General features: G+C 56.1%; 1 protein-coding gene across 1 annotated transcript in view; it reads left to right on the top strand.

Annotated features, from left to right (window-relative positions):
• The window catches only part of Sspo (SCO-spondin), a 53,366-nt gene extending 35,076 nt beyond the window's left edge, over window positions 1–18,290 (top strand). Inside the window, exons 68-104 of the mRNA XM_060378779.1 lie at window positions 278–447; window positions 942–988; window positions 1,088–1,279; window positions 1,399–1,569; window positions 1,759–1,959; window positions 2,253–2,349; window positions 2,446–2,645; window positions 2,925–3,091; window positions 4,120–4,280; window positions 4,434–4,657; window positions 4,905–4,952; window positions 5,110–5,265; window positions 5,838–6,047; window positions 6,202–6,369; window positions 7,532–7,660; window positions 7,755–8,001; window positions 8,230–8,382; window positions 8,457–8,503; window positions 8,687–9,031; window positions 9,307–9,474; window positions 10,019–10,149; window positions 10,275–10,399; window positions 10,640–10,686; window positions 10,922–11,200; window positions 11,579–11,737; window positions 11,900–12,016; window positions 12,668–12,803; window positions 12,946–13,148; window positions 13,261–13,388; window positions 13,490–13,632; window positions 13,727–13,773; window positions 14,359–14,573; window positions 15,350–15,445; window positions 15,579–15,639; window positions 15,860–15,990; window positions 17,129–17,279; window positions 17,776–18,290. Coding sequence (XP_060234762.1) covers window positions 278–447; window positions 942–988; window positions 1,088–1,279; window positions 1,399–1,569; window positions 1,759–1,959; window positions 2,253–2,349; window positions 2,446–2,645; window positions 2,925–3,091; window positions 4,120–4,280; window positions 4,434–4,657; window positions 4,905–4,952; window positions 5,110–5,265; window positions 5,838–6,047; window positions 6,202–6,369; window positions 7,532–7,660; window positions 7,755–8,001; window positions 8,230–8,382; window positions 8,457–8,503; window positions 8,687–9,031; window positions 9,307–9,474; window positions 10,019–10,149; window positions 10,275–10,399; window positions 10,640–10,686; window positions 10,922–11,200; window positions 11,579–11,737; window positions 11,900–12,016; window positions 12,668–12,803; window positions 12,946–13,148; window positions 13,261–13,388; window positions 13,490–13,632; window positions 13,727–13,773; window positions 14,359–14,573; window positions 15,350–15,445; window positions 15,579–15,639; window positions 15,860–15,990; window positions 17,129–17,279; window positions 17,776–17,798 — 5,493 coding nt within the window. The 3' untranslated portion in view covers window positions 17,799–18,290. The remainder of the gene's footprint in view (window positions 1–277; window positions 448–941; window positions 989–1,087; window positions 1,280–1,398; window positions 1,570–1,758; window positions 1,960–2,252; window positions 2,350–2,445; window positions 2,646–2,924; window positions 3,092–4,119; window positions 4,281–4,433; window positions 4,658–4,904; window positions 4,953–5,109; window positions 5,266–5,837; window positions 6,048–6,201; window positions 6,370–7,531; window positions 7,661–7,754; window positions 8,002–8,229; window positions 8,383–8,456; window positions 8,504–8,686; window positions 9,032–9,306; window positions 9,475–10,018; window positions 10,150–10,274; window positions 10,400–10,639; window positions 10,687–10,921; window positions 11,201–11,578; window positions 11,738–11,899; window positions 12,017–12,667; window positions 12,804–12,945; window positions 13,149–13,260; window positions 13,389–13,489; window positions 13,633–13,726; window positions 13,774–14,358; window positions 14,574–15,349; window positions 15,446–15,578; window positions 15,640–15,859; window positions 15,991–17,128; window positions 17,280–17,775) is intronic.
• Window positions 18,291–19,290: the final 1,000 nt, after the last annotated feature.

The following is a 19,290-nucleotide window of genomic DNA, read 5'->3' as shown; positions in this document are numbered from 1 at the left end:
GCACCTGGTCACATCACATCCATAGTCAGTAAGAGGAGCCAGGAGGCTCTCCCCTCTTACTCAGTCCAGGACCCCAACCTTTGGAATGCTGCCACTCACATTTAGGGTGTGTGTTTTGTTTCCATGATGATTGTAAATCAAGTCAGTAATGAAGGTTAGCCATCTCGCCCACCCACCACCCTTCCAACTTGGTCCGGCCCTCTTCCTAACTCCTCACCTCAGGCCCTGCCCTGTTTCCTGCCCACTAAAACCCCTTCTTGCTCTCCCTGCCCTCCAGCACTGTGTGTGGCATTGCCAGCCGGGCTGCTACTGTCCCCCGGGCAAGGTACTGAGTGCTGATGGGACCATCTGCGTGCAGCCCAGTCACTGCAGCTGCCTGGACCTGCTGACGGGGCAGCGCCACCATCCAGGCACTCGGCTGATGAAGCCTGATGGCTGTAACCACTGGTGAGAGGCCCTGATGTATTATTCCCGGGACGCGAGGGAGCTCGCTGACAATAGGGGCTTGCCTGCTGTCTGTGCATCTAAGCCCTGGGGGCCCAGCCAGTCATACACAAGATGACGCAGAGCAGACCTTCTGACACCTGTCTAATAGGGGAAACTGAGGCAGCCAGCTCCCTGCGTCTGCGGAAGGCTGAGTATTTATTCCCAAGGAGAAGCTGAGCTGCACAAGCAGCAGATAGGGTGTTTGTTCCGGGTGCCCTCCCTCACTCACCCGCAGGTTACTGTCACTGCCCAGTACCGCACACCTGCTGTGCTATCCCAGAAGGCCAGCTGGTGGGACAGGTGGGCTTCTGAAGCGTAAGATAATGGGAAGAAGGGCATAGACTACACCATGAAGGTGCAAAGCTGGAGAGGAAGGACGCAGCAGCCAGATGAGTTTGTGGTGGCCTAGGCCATTCTGAACTGTCCTCTTTCCCCCTGGCTCTGCCCTGGCCCAGCACCTGCATGGAGGGGAAGCTCAACTGCACAGACATGCCCTGCCAAGGTATGTGCTAGCTTGCAGGGTGGGCAGGAGGAGGGGGCGTAAGGAGGGTGGTCCTGGGATTGTATCGACTACATCCAGTGCCTGCCTTATGATCCGCAGTGCCTGGAGGCTGGTGCCCGTGGTCAGAGTGGACAGCCTGCTCCCAGCCCTGCAGGGCCCAGACAAGAACGCGCTCCAGGGCCTGCATCTGCCCTGCTCCCCAGCACGGGGGTGCCCCCTGCCCGGAGGAGGCAGGGGAAACAGGAGTGCAGCACCAAACGGAGGCCTGCCCTAACTCCACTGTGTGCCCAGGTATGGCGCTTTCATGAGGCCTGTGCTCCCCCCCCCCCACGCATACGTGTTCTGCTGACCCTGATGGCCTAGGGCCTCCTGGCTCTCCCAGGACAGACGGTTCTGTCTCCTTGGTGCAGTGGATGGAGCCTGGAGCCCTTGGGGACCGTGGTCTCCCTGCGACATGTGCCTGGGGCAGTCCCACCGGAGCCGGGCGTGCAGCCATCCTCCCCCCTCTGACGGAGGCAGGCCTTGTCCTGGGGGCCACCAGCAGAGTCGCCCTTGTCGGAACAGTTCCGCCCCGTGCACAGGTGAAGGCTTTGGGGTGGGGTAAGGGTCTAGAGGAATGCTGGCTCTGGCTATCTCACGTTTATATATAGGACTGTTCAAAGGGTAGTAGCCTTAAGCTACCCGCCTGTGGTTCTGGGTGAGGTGTCAGGTCAGAGGGTCTCACCTCCTGGGATAGCTCCTTACTGCTAACTCTCTCATTTTCTTTCTAGACTGTGGAGGGGGACAGGAACTCTTACCTTGTGGGCAGCCTTGTCCTCGCTCCTGCCAGGACCTGTCCCTTGGCACCATGTGCCAGCCAGGCTCAGCGGGCTGTCAGTCTGGCTGTGGGTGTCCCCCAGGCCAGCTCTCCCAGGATGGGCTCTGTGTGCTCCCAGCTGATTGTCACTGTCACTTCCAGCCAAGAGCCATGGGTCAGTAGCGCCTCACTTGTCTGCACCTCCCTTGCCCTCATCCCTGCCATCACTGACCTGCAGCATCGCTCTGCCTGGTTCTGCATCTTCACCCAGCCCCAGGCTAGAGGTCGGGAACTGGAAGCCCTGTATTTACCACACCCTGGGTCTAGTCCAGGTTACAGTTTCCGTCTCCTTCCTTCAGCACGTGGGTAATGTTGGAAGGGGTTCTAGAACACAGGAGTGTAGGATGAGGGGCAGGGTGAGGCCACTGTGCTGAAGAGGGTCTCCACCCCTACTCCTGTGGCCTTCAGGGATCCCTGAGAACCAGAGCCGGTCAATAGGGTCCACACTCAGCTCCTGGGAGAGCCTGGAACCCGGACAGGTGGTGACTGGGCCCTGTGACAACTGGTAAGCGGGTTGGGGAGTGAGCTGTGGAGCCGGACAATGGTGCCCTCAGGGACACGGGCCAGGCCCTGTCACTGACGCCTCTTTTCTTGGCCTCAGCACCTGTGTGGCAGGCATCCTGCAATGCCAGGAGGTGCCCAGCTGCCCTGGTCCTGGGATGTGGAGCTCCTGGGGGCCCTGGGAGACATGCAGCGTCTCCTGTGGGGGAGGAGAGCAGCTACGTTCCAGGTACTGTGCGAGACCTCCCTGCCCCGGCCTGGCCAGACAGAGCCGAACTTGCCACACCCAGGTCTGCAGAGGTGAGCCCCGCCAGCCTCTACCCAGTCCTGTAGCCTTGAGTCCTACCAGGTGCCTGACCCTGACTCTGAGTGCCTGTAGAATCCTCCCTTTCTGTCCCAGCCATATTTTCCTCTTGTTAGTCTTGATCAAGCAAAAGAGGAAACAGCCAGATCATGGGGGAGACTTGAGGGAAAGCTGCCAAGGGGGTGGGTACAATGACTTTCAGGCCATAGAAACGGTGGGCACAGAGGTAGGCAGTGAGGGGCTCAAACACGGTACTGATTCCAGGGTTGTCTCAGAGACAGGCTGCCCACTGGGCCGACTGTACCGTGAATGCCAGCCCGGCGAGGGGTGCCCCTTCTCCTGTGCTCACATCACGGGGCAGGTGGCCTGCTTCTCAGACAGCTGTGAGGAGGGATGTCACTGCCCCGAGGGCACCTTTCAGCATCGCTTGGCCTGTGTCCAGGTGAGAACTCAGCTGGCCAGGAGCCCAAGGCTGTGCCCTCCTCTGTTCCTGACATCTGGCAGTTAATTGCCCTTAAGGAATCTGGGATCTTAACTAGCACTCAAACCTGAGAGGGCTTTGCTGCTGATACAGGGTGTCGGAGCAGGGGCCCAGAAAGGGAGGTGGAAGTGAGGCAGCTTCCCAGGGCGCCCCTAGTTTCCCAGGGGTCATGCGCTGGCTAAGGCCAGCACCTGGGCTTGCATTCCTTACCAGCTGATCTCCCACATCAAGGCCAGATCAAGGCCATCTACAAGAGTTTTGAGCCCACCATGATCACGCGCTGCCCTGTGCCCCTCTGGCTATGGCATTCACTCTTCCTGGGAGTGGAGGGCAGTGCCCTACTGGGCTTCCCTAGCTGCCCATGGCACCTGGACCAGCAACCTTGCCCTCTTTGTGGGGGGCTGTGGATCTTCATGACCTCTCTCTTCCCTGCCATGCTGTTGTGAGGAAAGGACCCCCACGCCATTACCCTACCTAGTCCCAGATCCCCGCCTCCAGCTGTGGGGACAGATGGCAGGCATCTTCAGCTATGGGACAGATGGCAGGCAGGTGCTCCCTCTGCTCTGCTGAGCCCAACTATACATTCTCCGGGATTCCATCCCTAATCCTGGTGGCCTCTGCTGGCCAGAACCTGAGATGCTTCCTGGCCCTGCTTCCTCCACTAAGAGAATGATGGTAATGAACCTGAGGGAGGAAGGGTTGCTCCAAGGTCAGGAGGACTCCTGTGATTCCTGGCAGGGTGCTCTTTGTCCTCTTGGAGTTTCTGTGTCCCTGCAGCTGTTCTGTATGGGAAGATGGCTGACTTTCAGGCCGGCCTCACAGTCTACAGGCCCTCAGTCCTATGTGTACTGGGGAATGCCTCCTGAGGCTGAGGGCCTCCCTTCTGCCACCTCCCATCCCCACCTTTTCCCCAAGTCTCGAGGTACACAGGTATCCAGAAGGAAGCTTCCTGGGAGAATGTCACTGTCTCCTTCTCTTCACCCATCCAGGAGTGCCCCTGTGTGTTGACAGTCTTGCTGCTGCAGGAGCTGGGGGTGGCCAGCACTGCCCCTGGGGTCAACCCAGTTCTTCTGGGAGATGAGGGCCAGACCTTTAGACCTGGAGATGAGCTGCACCCAGGCCAGAAGTTCCAAACTGTCTGTGGTAACTGGTAAGGGAACCCCTAAGGTGGGGACTGGGCTAGAATGTAGGGGGAGAAACTAAAGGAGGGATTAGAGGGTGAAGGTAGAGAACCCTGGCTCTGTCCTCTTGCCTGGCTGCACCTCCTTGGTCACTCTGCCCCTCATGCTTGTGCTTTCCCCAGCTCCTGTGTTCACGGGAAGCTGTCCTGTTCTGTGGAGGAATGCTCCAGGCTCCGTGGCAGTGTCGGTCCCTGGGGCACGTGGAGCCTGTGTTCCCGCTCCTGTGGTGGGCTGGGTACCCGCTCCCGAACCCGCCAATGTCTGCATCCCACACTTGTTCCTGGTGGACTGGGTTGCCATGGGCCCCTCCAGGACCTGGAACACTGCTTCAGCCCGGATTGCCCTGGTAAGGGAAGCAGGAAGGAGCTAGGCAGACACCTCCCTGGCCAGGCATGGCTCAGCCTGCCTTTGTCCTCCCCTGTGTCTGGGATGTCTGGATTTTCTTTCCTCTTATGCAATAGCTCTAGACTTGTTTGGGTCTCCAACCAGCATTTACCAGAGACCTTAGCAGATGCCCTCCCCTGTGTGTATGCTGCGGGTAGGGTGCATTGCAGGCCCTGAAACACTTCTGAGCCCCATCTCCTTTTACACAGGGGCTTTAGGGTCCACAGTGGAGCCGGAGCCGGAGACAGGCCTTGCAGGTAGCTTGAGTCTCCTGAACCTCTCCAGTACGGCCTTTCTCTGGGAAGGGCAAGCCCCGGGCCTCCTCCCTCCCCATCCCTACTCCCTGGAGGGGCTGGAGAGCCTTGGCTCATTGGAAAGTATACCCACTCTGCCTTCTACCCCAACTTCCCACAGGTGGCTGGGGCCCATGGTCGCCATGGTCTCCCTGTTCCCACAGCTGCACAGACCCTGCTCACCCTGCACGGCGCAGCCGCACACGTCTCTGCTTGGCCAACTGTACAGCGGGGGAGTCCTCACAAGAGCGCCCCTGCAACCTCCCTTCATGTACAGGTATGACCCTGAAGCTCAACCTTGGGGCCTAATCACTGATTGATTAAAACGGAATGAGCTAATGGCAAGATGAAGCTAGATTGTATAAATGTAGATTTATTAGGAGCAGCTCTGGAGGGGAAGGGGAAGGGAGAGGGGGAAGAAGCCCACACACAGAGAAAGAGGGGAAAAGAGAGGGAGGAGCAAGGGCAAACAAGGGCGGGAGGAACCAAAGTGTCTGGATTATACAGTGAAGGACGTCTGCGCTTGGAAAAGCCCTGCCCCTAGGAAGAGGGCAGGGTATACCAGCCACGCCCTGCAGCAGGTAGGGACCTAACAATCACAGCCTTCAACCAATTTGTCCAAACCCACACGTAAGCTCAACATCCCATCCCCTTAGAACAACCTAATCTCACCTCATTTCTGCCTGACTCTAGGCCTCCTGTTCACTTTAGCAGCTGCTCTGAGCTCTGCCAGGTTCTATCAGGCTCCTTTATCCTGATGTATGTGTGGGCGCAGAACACTCTCTGTGGGGTTCAGGAAGGAGAGCCTGGGGCAGGTTCTGCTGGCTCCAAATCCTTTTCATCCTGCAGCGCTGCCCCTGTGCCCTGGCTCTGGCTGTGTGTCGGGGAACTGTTCCTGGACATCCTGGGCCCCATGGGAGCCTTGCTCCCGCAGCTGTGGGGTGGGTCAGCAGCGTCGCCTACGCGCCTATCATCCCCCTGGGCCTGGTGGACACTGGTGCCCCGACATCCTGACCGCGTACCAGGAGCGCCGCTTCTGCAACCTGCGTGCTTGTCCAGGTGACCAAAAGTTGCACGCTTCAGGCTCTTCTCGGAAGCTCTGATGTCTCGAATTAAGCCTTCCTGATGATGCCACAGTCATCTCCTGGCTCGTGGGCTACACGGGACCCTCTGCCTGAGCCAAACCCGGATGGAGTTATTCTCTTCTCAACAGTGCCTGGGGGCTGGTCCCGCTGGAGCCCCTGGTCCTGGTGTGATCGCAGCTGTGGAGGGGGCCGATCCCTGAGAAGCAGAAGCTGCTCAAGTCCACCACCCAAGAACGGGGGAGCATCCTGTGTGGGGGAGAGGCACCACATCCGGTCCTGCAATCCCATGCCTTGCGGTACTGCAGTGGTGGCAGCCACTTCCTGTCCGCCGAGCTTAATTATGCAAAGCTCTCTCCACCCACCTCTGACTTCATTACCACTCTACCCGTAGGATGGAGAGGGAGGCAGGCTGCTACTTGGAGGGCTTCTCAGGAACACACAGATGTTAAGGGAAGGAATGACTGGATCTGGGGACCCAGTAAGGACATTCTGTGTGTATCTGGATTCTTTGTGGCTGAGGATGAGATACAAAGATCCTACCAAGCTCATCCCTAGGACAGCTTCCTAGCCTTGTCTGCCCTCTTGTCTACTGCTAGTCCGGGCAAAGTTTCTGAGAGCCTGCACTGTGATGTCAAGGGTGTGCGTAGCGCACTGTACTGAAGCAGAGACTGTGGTTGAAACCTTCCCCCTTCCTCTCTTAGCTTCAGCCCTTCTTTTCAATGCTCCCAATCCCCGAGGGTGCTGGTTACTCCAGCATCTCTCTCTGTCAGGAGATCCCCATTGCCTCACACTTCAGACAGGGCCACAAGCCACTAGGTGAGAATGTTAGCTTCTGAGACGTACAAATTGAGTCTCGCTTCATGAACGTGTGCTGGATGACCAGCTGGGTTCTGAGAACTTACTGGAAGGGAGGGGAGCTCTCTGTGCACTTAGCTTAATCTAAACCCAGGATTTTGCCAAGCCCCTAATGCTTCATTTCATACCACTATGGGGGAAAGGATGGACCCTGTAGCTTCTAGGAGTCACTGATAGGAAAGAGAGAGGGGTTGTCTTAGCTTGGGTTTTATTGCTGTGAAGAGACACCATGACAAAGGCAACACTTATAAAGGAAAACATTTAATTGGGGCTGGCCTATAGTTTTAGAGGTTTAATCTGTTATCATCATAGTGGGGCACATGGGAAGGCATGGTGCTGGAGGAGCCCAGAGTTCTACATTTAGATCTGAAGGCAGCAGGAGACTGGATTCCACACTGAGTGAAGCTTGAGCATAGAAGACCTCAAAGCCCATCCCCACGGGGACACACATCCTCCAACAAGGCCACACTTCCTAATAGTGCCACTCCCCATGGTCCAAGCATTCAAACACATGAGTCTATGGGGGCTATAACTGTTTAAACCACCACAGGGGTCTTGGGGCACCCAGCTGCTCTTGACCCTGGGCTTTCCCCTACCCCACAGAGGAAGGCTGCCCAGCAGGCATGGAGATGGTGAACTGTGCCAACCGCTGCCCGCGCAGCTGCTCAGACCTGCAGGAGGGAGTCACGTGTCAGGACGAGGCATGCCAACCGGGCTGTCGCTGCTCTGAAGGTATACGCTAGATATTCATCTGGTACCTCGGGGTAGCTCAGTGGAACGGCAGGTGTGGTCCAGACACCAGCATCGATCTGCTGCCTCCCCACAGGGTTTCTGGAGCAGGATGGTGGCTGTGTGCCAGCTGGGCACTGTGAATGCACAGATGCCCAGGGCCGCAGCTGGGCCCCAGGGAGCCAGCACCAGGACGCCTGCAACAACTGTTCTTGTCGGGCTGGGCAACTCTCCTGCACTGCTCAGCCCTGCCCACCTCCTGCCCACTGTGCCTGGAGCCCCTGGTCTGCCTGGAGTCCCTGCAGTCACTCGTGTGGAGCTCAAGGGCAACAGAGTCGCTTTCGGTAGGGGCCTGGGTGACATGGGTCTTCTGCATGTCTTCTCTGACACAATTCCTGGGTACTTCCTGCATTCATCAGTGCCTTTGCTCCATCCTGTGTCCTGGCCTAGTTTGTGCTGGTCACTTAGGCCTTTTCTTAACCACCCTCCTGCTTACCTTGGGCTCTCCCCCTTGAAGCCAGAAGGATTATGTGGACCATGCATTGTCTAACCCCATCCTTTGTCCTGCCCAGGTCCTCCGCATCAGGCTCGTGGGCCCCGGAGTGTCAGAAGGAGCAGTCACAGAGCCGACCTTGCCCCGAGGACCCCTGTCCACCCCTGTGCCTACATGAAGCCCGCCTTCGTGCCCTGGGGGACACCTGGCTGCAGGGAGAGTGCCAGCAATGGTAAGCACAGTCCAGGAAAGGGTGACCCACTGTCCTGCTGGACAGCAAGGCCCTGAATCCAGGCTCTTTTCTAGTTCCTGCACCCCAGAAGGAGTGATCTGCAAAGACACTGAGTGTGCAGGTTTGGTTTTCATACTGTGCCCCACCTCAGAACCCCCTTACTGACCTTGTCTTATCGACTGTCTCTTCTATGTCCTATGCCCCCCCAACACAATGCCACCCTGTGTGCCAGTAGGATCCCAACCTAACCTCTGGGTCTTCACCACCCCTACTCACTACTCTAACTCACCCTTCCCTCCTGCAGTGCCCGGAGGCTGGACGTTGTGGTCCGCCTGGTCCCACTGCTCTGTCTCATGTGGAGGTGGAAGCCAGGTTCGCACACGCTCCTGCGTGGTGTCAGCCCCTCAGCATGGGAGCCTTCCTTGCCAGGGCCCAGACACCCAGACCCAGCATTGTGGGCAGAAGCTGTGCCTGCAGCCGCAGGACACCTGCTCCTGGGGACCGTGGGGACCCTGTTCCCGCAGCTGTGGCACAGGCCTGGCTGCCCGCTCTGGGTTCTGTCCCTGTCTACTGACCAAAGAGGACTCCACCTGTAATGGCACATTCTCTCGCCTGGACACCCAGGCCTGCTACCCAGGGCCATGCCAGGGTGAGTTGTTCCCCCGCATTTCTTCCTTGGAAAATTCAGGGAATGGGTGTTTGCCCATGCTAGGTTATCTCTCTGAAATGTCCCTATATCTACCACACAACATCTGACAAAGAGCCCTTTGTCGTGGGCTCTCTTTGCCTATTTTGAGAGAATCCACCCAGTGGGGTCTTTTGGAACCCATGGCTTCCACTTTTCCTTTTCCAGCTAGGGCAGGGATGGGTGTGGCCCAGGGGATGACGTGGGAGGTCCCAGCCTACATCCCCTCCCATCTCTAGAGGACTGTATGTGGAGTGACTGGAGCCGCTGGACGCGCTGCTCCTGTAAGGTCCTAGTACAGCAGCGTTACCGGCACCAGGTGCCAGCACCTGGCCAGCCTGGAGAGGGCGCCCCTTGCACACGTCTGGATGGCCACTTCCGGCCATGCACCATTGGCAACTGCTCCGGTAAGGCCCAGGAATGAGAGGTCAAGGAGCTGAGCGGGAAGAGCAGACCACAGTACCAATGCGGAGGGGTTGCACTGACCCTGGCCCGGAGAACACAGTCATGCGTGCTCTGTCCCGCTCACCAGCTGTGCCCCTCACTGCGACTTCCCGCCTGACAGCTGCTGGCTCCACTGTGTTTTTTCCTCTTGTAGCTGCCTCAGGGGCAGAGTATCTTGCGTAGCTTCTTTTGAAGCTGTCCCTCATCTTGTCCCTTTGTGCTCTATCTGCCAGTACCTGGAACACCCACTGTAATTCTGATTTCCACTGTCCCTCCAGATCTTGGGGCCCAACCATCATAATCCTTCATGGGGGCACATGAACTGAGCTGGAGCCAGGAGGAAGGTGGGGGGGGGCGGGGAACACTGGTCTTTCTTGACAGGCAGCAGAAGGACAGTCTTATACTATCTATCACCAAGTGACCTCTTAGAGGCGTCACTGGGACCATGTAGTATGTGCTTTGTTTCATGGGGAGAAGGTGTCTAGCATTTCCTTCCTCTCCCCTCAGAGGACAGCTGCCCACCTCCCTTTGAGTTCCAGTCTTGTGGCTCCCCCTGTGCTGGGCTCTGCGCCACACATCTGAGCCGTCGGCTTTGCCAGGACCTGCCGCCTTGCCAGCCTGGCTGCTACTGCCCTAAGGTGAGACACTCAGGAAGGGGAGCAACGCACGTGTGCACCTGCTAGAAGCCAGCACGGTGCAGGACGTGTGGGAGACAGTGGTCCTTGCACGGTTCCAGCCTGTCCTGGTTTTTCCTTCTGCGCAGGGCCTGCTGGAGCAGGCTGGGGGCTGCATCCCCCCAGAGCAGTGTAACTGCTGGCTCACCTCAGGAGAGGGAGCTAGGGTGACCCTGGCCCCTGGCGACCGCCTGCAGTTAGGCTGTAAGGAATGGTGAGTAATAGGGGAAGGAGGACAGAAGGCCAGAAGTGGGGTGGGCAAGGGCATCCTGACTCAGCAGATGCCAAGCTGAGCCCATTTGGACCAGTCCAACCTGAGAACAAGTGACCCAAGATGCCCAACCTTACAGCTCTGTCAGCTTGCACCAAAGCACCCAGCCCTCGGGCTGATGAGCCATACACGCTCAGTAGATTCCTATTTCCCAGAACCCGCCCTGATGTTCCCCTCCCACAGTGAATGCCAGAGTGGAGAGCTGCAGTGTTCCAGCAGAGGGTGTGAAGGTAATCCTGAACTGTCCCTGTTAGCCTGGGCCTGGGAGCCTGCAGGACTTGGAGCTTGCACTGCTAAAGCCAAGACAGTCCTAGACATTTAGTGCCCTGCCCTGCCCTGAGCTGACACCTTTCTTAGTCTTGCCTATTTACTGCTCCTTCCGGTCATGGCTCTTCCTGCCTGCCTGCTGGCTCTCTGGATTAAAAAGTCCCTGAGATCAGCAGCACAAACCCATTGCCCTTCTAGGTCTTCTGCCTTTGACTGGATGGTCAGAGTGGTCACCTTGTGGGCCCTGCCTGCCCCGAACTGCCCTGGCTCCTGCCTCCAGGACTGCCCTGGAGGGGTCCTGGCCTCTGAACACATCAGGCCTGCCTTCAGCCTCAGTCACCCTGCTGGCTTCAGAGCAGTACAGGCACCGCCTCTGCTTGGACCCTGAGACCGGGAGGCCCTGGGCTGGAGATCCTGCCCTTTGCACTGTGCCCCTCAGCCAGCAGCGCCTCTGCCCTGACCCTGGAGCCTGCAGTGGTAAAGAAGGGCTACAGGCCAGCAGGAAGGATGGGTCCGGCATGCTGGCAGCAGGGGTTTGTCCAGAGGAGGCTAGCCACAGGCTCATGCCAGTTGTTAGGAGGGAGGCAAATACTGCTAATACTCCTGCTTGCCTCTGGGACCTGCTGGATTTGAGACATGGTGGAGTCCCAGTAGCAGTTAGGAAAAAAGAATAGAAAAAAAAAATGAAGAAAGAAAGAGAGAAAGAAAGAAAGAAAGAGAAGAGAAAAGAAAGAAAAAAGAATGAGAAAGGCTTCAGGGCATTTTTCCAGGGTAGGAGGAGACAAGACTTGGGGTAAATGCCTGAAGCAAGTGGGCCTGAGTCATTGATTTCTGCTTTTACTTTTCTGTCCCCAGACACATGCCAGTGGGGTCCCTGGGGACCTTGGAGCCCCTGCCAAGTGCCCTGCAGTGGAGGATTCAAGCTGCGCTGGAGAGAGGCAAGAGACAGCTCTGGAGGAGAATGCCGAGGACCGTGGGCTCAAACAGAAAGCTGCAATGTGGGGTCTTGCCCAGGTGACCAGTATCCCAGCACCCCAAGGGTATAGAGACTGGAACATTGGAATGGGTCCTGATGGGAATTATTGCCTCTGCTCCGGTGGCAAGAAAGGGCCTGCTGAGGGCTGGGGTGGGATGGTCAAGAGTGCCCCGGTATAGACTTTTACTTCCGGACCTCAGGAGAAAGCTGTGGGACTCAGGAAGCTGTGTTTACCCTTGACTGTGCCAACCAATGCCCTCGCAGTTGTGCTGACCTCTGGGATGGTGTTCAGTGTCTACAGGGACCCTGCAGCCCAGGTACCTGGCCACAGCACAGCCTGGCCTGGGGGATCTGGTTGCCCAGGCCCTCTTCACTGCACAGGCAGATCTAGGGTAGGGAAAAGGTCAGACTATTATTGATCATGACAGGGCAAGAAAGTAAGTCCTTGGGTCACTTCCAGTAACCACTCTGAGTCCCTTCTAGCAGCTCCGTCAGAACCTGCTGCTGTGGTGGCACACATCTGTAAATCCCAGCATTTGAGATCCTGAGGCATGAGGATTGCCGTGAGTTCTAGGCTAGCCTGGGATACAGTGTGAGTTCAAGGCCAGCCGAGGTTATATAGCAAGATCCTATCTTAAAACAATCTGCTGTATAGAAGAGCCCAGAGGTATCTCCCATGCATGGCCAGAGCCTGAGATCAGGCTTTGGACCTAGTCTAGCTGCTGGAGGAACCCATTGGTAAACCTTTCCCCAGACACTGAATTTCATAACCTTTTTATTAGCATGTATTAATTGCACAAGATAAAGGGTCACATTTTCATACATGTGTATACTGTACTTCTACCATTTTCTCCTCATTCCTTTTCTTCATTCTCCCTGCTTTCCCCCCGTCCCCTTTCCTCCTCAACAGTAAATCACCCTTTTGCTTTCCAGTCTTTAAAGCTTTGAATCATGCTTGCCCCTTGCAGGCTGCCGATGTCCCCCTGGTCAGCTGGTGCAGGATGGACGCTGTGTCCCCATCTCCTCGTGCCGCTGTGGCCTGCCCCCCAATGCCTCACGGGAGCTGGCCCCCACACAGGTGGTGCAGCTGGACTGCCATAACTGGTATGCTGCCATGCTGCCAAACCAGGACAAGGGCTTTGGGCAGGTGACATGGGGCAGGTCAAGGCCATGGGCGCTGCTGGAGAATGAAAGCTGTTTGTCATGACTTGGGACCTAAGCCCTTGGCTGCACATCTCGTCCACAGCACATGCATAAATGGGTCCCTGGTGTGTCCATACGTTGAGTGTCCAGTCCTGGGACCTTGGTCAGCATGGAGTGAGTGCTCAGCTGTCTGTGGCAGGGGCACCACGGTACGCCACAGGAACTGTGAGGAGCGTCCCGAGGGTGTGCCATGCCAGGCCCTGGACGTGCAGCAATGGCAGGAGTGTAACCTGCAGGCCTGCCCTGGTGAGTGTCCTGGGGTTGCAGAGCCCTCCATCTCTGCTGGCTCCTGCAGTGGCTAGGAGAGGCCCCCTGTAACCTGTAAGTGCCCCTCTTACTGTATATGTGCATTTCCCAGAGTGCCCACCCGGGCAGGTGATCAGTACCTGCGCCACTTTGTGCCCGAGCCTCTGCTCCCACTTGCAGCCTGGTACTGTCTGTGTGCGGGAACCCTGCCAGCTTGGCTGTGGCTGCCCTGGGGGACAGGTGAGTCTGACCAGTGGGTTCTAGTTTCTGGGGGCGGGACAGAGCGGCAACTGGGGAGTCATGAGGCCGGATCCAAGAGTAACTCAACATATCTGCCTCAGCTGCTCCACAATGGCACGTGCATTCCCCCTGCTGCCTGCCCCTGCACCCAGCTTTCCCTGCCCTGGCGCCTCACCCTACCCTTGGAAGAGCAGGCCCGGGAGCTGCCCCCAGGAACTGTGCTCACCGGGAACTGCACACACTGGTAGGGCCGGAGCCTGGGCGGAGGGCAGGGGTGTTGAGAATGGGCTGGGGAGGAGGGCCACGGGGCCTCTGATAGGTTGCTTCTGTCTTCTTAGCACCTGTGAAGGTGGAGCCTTCGTTTGTGCTGTCACCGACTGTCAGGGTGAGACGTGGCTGTCCCTACCCCTGCCCTGAGGCCCAGCACTACCCACACTGCAATCCCTAAGTGCCCATGGTGGTATTCACCAGTACTGTATGTGTGCACTGAGCGAGGCCCAGAAGTAAAAGGGTGCTGCCTTCCTGCTGAGGTTCAGGGGTGTGAGTGGAAAGGAGGAGTCTGGCTTGGGGAACCCCAGACCCTCTGGTGTTGTCCACCTTTACCACACTGGGATCTATGGATTCAGACACGGGCTTGGGAAGTTCCGAAGCCCTGAGCTGAGCTGCTGAATGAAGGTGCCACCAGAACAGGTAAAGGCAGGAGACTGTCGCCGAGTTTCCGGCAAGCAGGAAACGCCCTTAGGGTGTGACAGGATACTGGAAATGCGGAGGTAAGGTGGACAGCATTGGTTACAGGGTGAGATCTGTCTGGGCCCAGTGTTTGGTGAATGATCAGAGGGAGATGGCTGCTGGAGCCAGAAGGCAGCATAGGAAGGGGACAGGTGAAGTGCCCGAGGAGTGCCTAGTGGGGCTGGCCATCTGGGCGGGATCCAGAGCTGACAGAGGCCACAAGTGGACGATCTTCCTGCAGAGTGCCCTCCTGGGGAAATATGGCAGCATGTTGCCCCTGGGGAGCTGGGGCCTTGCGAGCAGACATGCCCGGAAACGAACATGACACTGGCTTGGAGAAACTGCACCAAACAGGCTCCAGGCTGTGTGTGTCAGCTGGGGCACTTCCGCAGCCAGACAGGTCTCTGTGTTCCCGAAGACCACTGTGAATGCTGGCACCGTGGGAGTCTCCACTTGGTGAGACAGCAGCCCCTTTCTTGTTCAAGGACTCCCTACCTACTGACCTAGAGCTGTACCTCCTTTGGCTCCCTACTCCCAGTCTCACAGTGGCTGGGGACCCTGTCCTCTCAGGACCCAACCGGCCCTGGGTTGAAAACCCCTGGCATTTTGTATTGAGCTCTCCCAGCTAGACTCTACATCTAGGCCATTTCTGTGGTTGGAACTCCTGGGCTGGATTTAGAACTGAGGTGCTATCATGAAAATCTGGGGGAGGGATGCTGGAGAGACAGCTCAAAGATTAAGGGCAGGTATTGCTCTGACAGGGGATTTGAGTTTAGTTCTCAGCCCACATCTGGTGGCCCACAGCCACCTGTAGCTTCAGCCTCGGGGGATCTGATGCCCTCTTCTGGCCTCCGTGTGTGTGTGTGTGTGTGTGTGTGTGTGTGTGTGTGTGTGCACACATATAGTACTGGTGAATACCACACACACACACACACACACACACACACACACACACACACACGAGTTTAATCTTAAAAGAAGAAAAGAAGGGCTAGAGAGACGGAGCAGTGGTTAAGAGCACTGTCTGCTCTTCCAGAGGTCCTGAGTTCAGTTCCCAGCAACCACATGGAGGCTCACACAATCTATATTGGGATCTGATGCCCTCTTCTGGCATGCAGGTGCACATGCAGTCAGAGTACTTATATACATAGAATGAATAAATACATCTTTAAAAAAAGAAAGAAAGAAAAGAAAATCCAGAGAGACCACGTAGAGCTTTTCCCCTCCTGCAGCCTGGATCTGAATGGCAGGAGGCCTGTGAGAGCTGCCGCTGCCTTCATGGGAGGAGTGTCTGCACTCGACACTGCCCAGGCCTCACCTGTGCTCAGGTACTCTGTGTCCCTGTAGCCTTCTTGGCAGCCCCCTACTGCCTTCCTTCCATGGCTGGTGTTGGGGTCTCTGGGCAGGCAGTATGGGGTGATAGCATGTTCTCCTGTGTGAATCCTGGATGGTTCTCTGTAGGGCGAAGTGATGGTGCAGGAGCCAGGGAGCTGTTGTCCCATTTGTCAACAGGATACTCGGGGTATGGAGAGTACGGGCACCTGTGTAATGCCTTTTCCTGGCCTGCACTTCTGCCTCACAGCCTCACCCCCAGCTTGCTATGTTCCCACCTTCCCCAGGCTTGCCTGTGTGGGGATCACAGGGGTTCCCTCATCCCAGGCTCTTCCCTACCATGTCCTTACTTAGGGTCTCCCCTAGTCATAGCCTCACCCTCTGTCTTGGTGCTACCTCCTCAACCCCAGAGGAGGAGCCAGCCTCCTGCAGGTACCTCACAGAGCTCAGAAACCTCACCAAGGGTCCCTGCCACCTGGATCAGGTAGAAGTGAGCTACTGCAGTGGACACTGCAGGTCCAGCACCAACGTCATGACTGAGGTGAGCAGCGGGGGGATGGGGGAGGATGAGTACTGCCTTAAAGGTCCACGGGGCAGGTCAGCCAGTGTCCCTGGGGGTTTGATGCCAGCTGAGGACCTGGGCAAAATTCAGAGAACATGAAGAACACAACCCCTTCTCACTGAGCTGATAGAACTGGGGCTATGGGGCATCAGAGCCCTTCTCCAAGGTGGCAGTATACACACATCCTGGAGTATGGCTCTCAGACACCTGTATCCCTCTAAGCCAGTAAGTGGAGATGCCCACGAAGAAAGGGTTGGGGACAGAAAAGTGGCTGAGGCTAGACCCATCATGTTTGCAGCAGGAAGGTACCCAGAGTTAGCCTTTTCCATACAAGCCCTCCTGGGCTTTTCCTGTAATGTCTAGACCTGAGCAAGCCTAGAATCAAGTTCTCTCTGCTTGCTCTCCTTGGACCCTGTGTCACCCCCTGACTTCCTTAGCTTCCAACGTGGAAAATTGCACCATGGCATTCCCTTTGAATGGAGACCCAGATCCAGCACCTCACGTCTCCTCTTGAGTCCATTCCCTTCTGCTTTCACCAAGCTGGGTTAGCTAGTGCTGGAAGACAGGGGTGCTTCCTCGGTGGGTCCCAAAGACGCTGCTGTGCAATCCTGTGCTGTGCTGCTGCTGGCTCAAGTGCTCCTGCCCTCCTGGGGATGCTTCCCCGAACATACGTGGAACCTTTAAAACAGAGTACAGAAGGAGAATAGGAACAGTTGGGAGATGACAACCTTTGCTGTCTTTGAACTTGATGCCACATGGATGTGTGAAGGAGTTATAAGCCATACAAAGATTATAAGTAAAATCAAGTCACCGTTGGGTGCGGCAGGAGGGTTTTGCTCTGGAAGGAACACCCAGTGTGCTTAGGATCCCAACTGTGTACTTAGGGTTTGTTAGCAGTTTCATGTAGGACTAGCCCATTTCCATCTAGACCCCTTAGGGTGCAAGCCACACCCTTACCCTAATGCATCCATTCCCTGAATGTTCAGATTTTGGCCCTTTCCTCTAGGACGATTGGATTTTGGCCCTTTCCCTGGAAGGGAAAGACCAGGGGTGTGTGTGTGGGGGAGGGAGAACTCCATTTGGCTCCCTCCCCACTCAGCCAGCCTCTCTCTCCCAGGAACCCTACCTGCAGAGCCAGTGTGACTGCTGCAGCTACCGTCTGGATCCCGACAGCCCCGTGCGGATCCTGCATCTCCATTGCCCGGACGGTCACACAGAGCCAGCGGTGTTGCCAGTGATTCACAGCTGCCAGTGTAGTGCCTGCCAGGGTGGGTGTGCCTGGGGAGGAGAGGGCAGGCTCCTGGTGGGCAGGCTCCTTAGGGACATGCACAGCACAGGGACCCATTCTTTCTTGGGTTTTACCGATCTGCTCTGATCCTTTCCGCTCTCATCATTTTCCTTTCCAATCACACATAGGCTTGGGTGTTGGCAGTAAGTTGTACCTGGTTCAAATCTCAGTCTTCCGCTGAGGTCAGTACCCATGATGCCATCCCTTAAATGGGCCTGACATCTACACGGGCTTGCAGGGAGGACTCTGCAAGGGCGAGCATCTGAAGTACCGGGCAGGTTAAGTTACATACTCCATGTGTACCAAGTGTGGGGAAGACGCAGAGGAAGGACAACAACCCAAATTAGGTGGAGGAGCTGGCTTCGCCCTGCACTTCCTTCAGGCAGCTCTCCCTCGTCTTCCACCTGCCTGCCCCAGCTTGTCTCATTTGACCACGCTGCCTCTCATTTTAGCACTCCTGAAAATTCTGTCTGCAGGTGGCGATTTCTCAAAGCACTGACATGCTCGGTTGGATGCATCCACTGCGGTCTCTCCTGGGACACTCTGTGGCACTCCCTGCTTCCTTCGGCGCCCCTTACCCATCTCTGACCTGTGAACCATGGTCTGGTGTTAGCATATTCCAAATGAAGACATGCTGGCAACTAATGCTGAGAAACTCTCGTGAGCTCTCGTGAGCTCTCTATTCCTGGTCCCAGCTGGAGGGGGAGTTCAGCCTGGACCTGAGCAGCACCTCTGGTGGGCTCACTATGCATTCATCATGGCACTCGCTGTGGCCTGAATAAGCCCCCCCCCTCACTGCCCCAGTCTCCTCAGCTGTCGTAGGAAAGGGATGAATCTAGAGCCTGAGAGCTCCTGTATTAGGCGTGAGTGTCCCCGGTCATATCCTTCAACCCCATGGGATTCCATCACAATACAGAATTCTGGGACATTCAGGCTACCCTCCTCTTGACAACAGTATTATTAAACTGTGATTTATATGGTAAGAAACTAACTCTTTGTCTCTCTCTGTCTGTCTGTCTCTCTGTGTGTGTGCACACAATTTTTAAAACATGGTTTCCCTGTAGCCCTGGCTGGCCTGGAACTCACTATATAGACCAGCATGGCCTTACACTCAACGGAAATCCACCTCCTCTGCCTCCTGAATGCTTGGATTGCTGGTGTGAGGTGCCACACTCAGACTGAAATCCATGCATTTTAACTTTAACGCTTTAGTAGGAAGTAAATTAAGTTGTGTGAACCTCGCCTCCATTCATACAACATTTCTGTTGTCTCCTGGGCACTGACCATCAACTTCTCCTACTTCTAGCGCCAGGCGAACACTAACCTTCTCCTACAGAATTGCCCTTCATGGACGTGGATCATCTGCAAAATGCCTACCATTTGCCAGTGGATGGACTTTCCTTATGTTTTGCCTATCCATTTACCAGCTGATAGACATTCCTGTTGCTGCTGCTTTTTCTATTATGCATAAAGTTACTATGAACATTTTTGTACAAGTCTTTGTGTCTCATATCTTTTTATATCCCCAAACCCCCCCATAGAAGGTGGGGTGGGCAGTGCCCACCTATCACCTCAGTACTGGTGGTATAGAGATGGTGAGGTCTTGGGAGCTTGTTGGCCAGCCAGTCTTTCCAAAAAGTCAGCTCCAGGTTCAGTGAGAGACCGTGTCTCAAAATCCAAGGTATAGAGTGTGTAGAATGACAAAGGGAGGCACCTGAACAGATATATAACACACACACACACACACACACATACACACACACAGAGTAAACCCAGCATGATGGTCCAACCTGTAATCGACAGCGTTCAAGAGGCTAAGCAGGAAAATCAGGAGTTTGAGGCAAGCTTGGGCTATTGTTTTTACGAAACAAAGAAATGTATGAAAATGTATTACCCCTTCTTGATCAGCCTTGTTGACCTGTGTGTGGGTCTGCGGGAGTTGCCAATCAGGACTCTCCAGGCTGGACTACATTTCCCGTGAGCCTCTCTGT

The sequence above is a fragment of the Meriones unguiculatus genome, chromosome 3 (assembly GCF_030254825.1).
Source record: "Meriones unguiculatus strain TT.TT164.6M chromosome 3, Bangor_MerUng_6.1, whole genome shotgun sequence".
Classification (NCBI taxonomy): Eukaryota; Metazoa; Chordata; class Mammalia; order Rodentia; family Muridae; genus Meriones; species Meriones unguiculatus.
The sequence above is the reverse complement of the archived record's forward strand: the minus strand, read 5'-3'. Positions and strand labels throughout refer to the sequence as shown.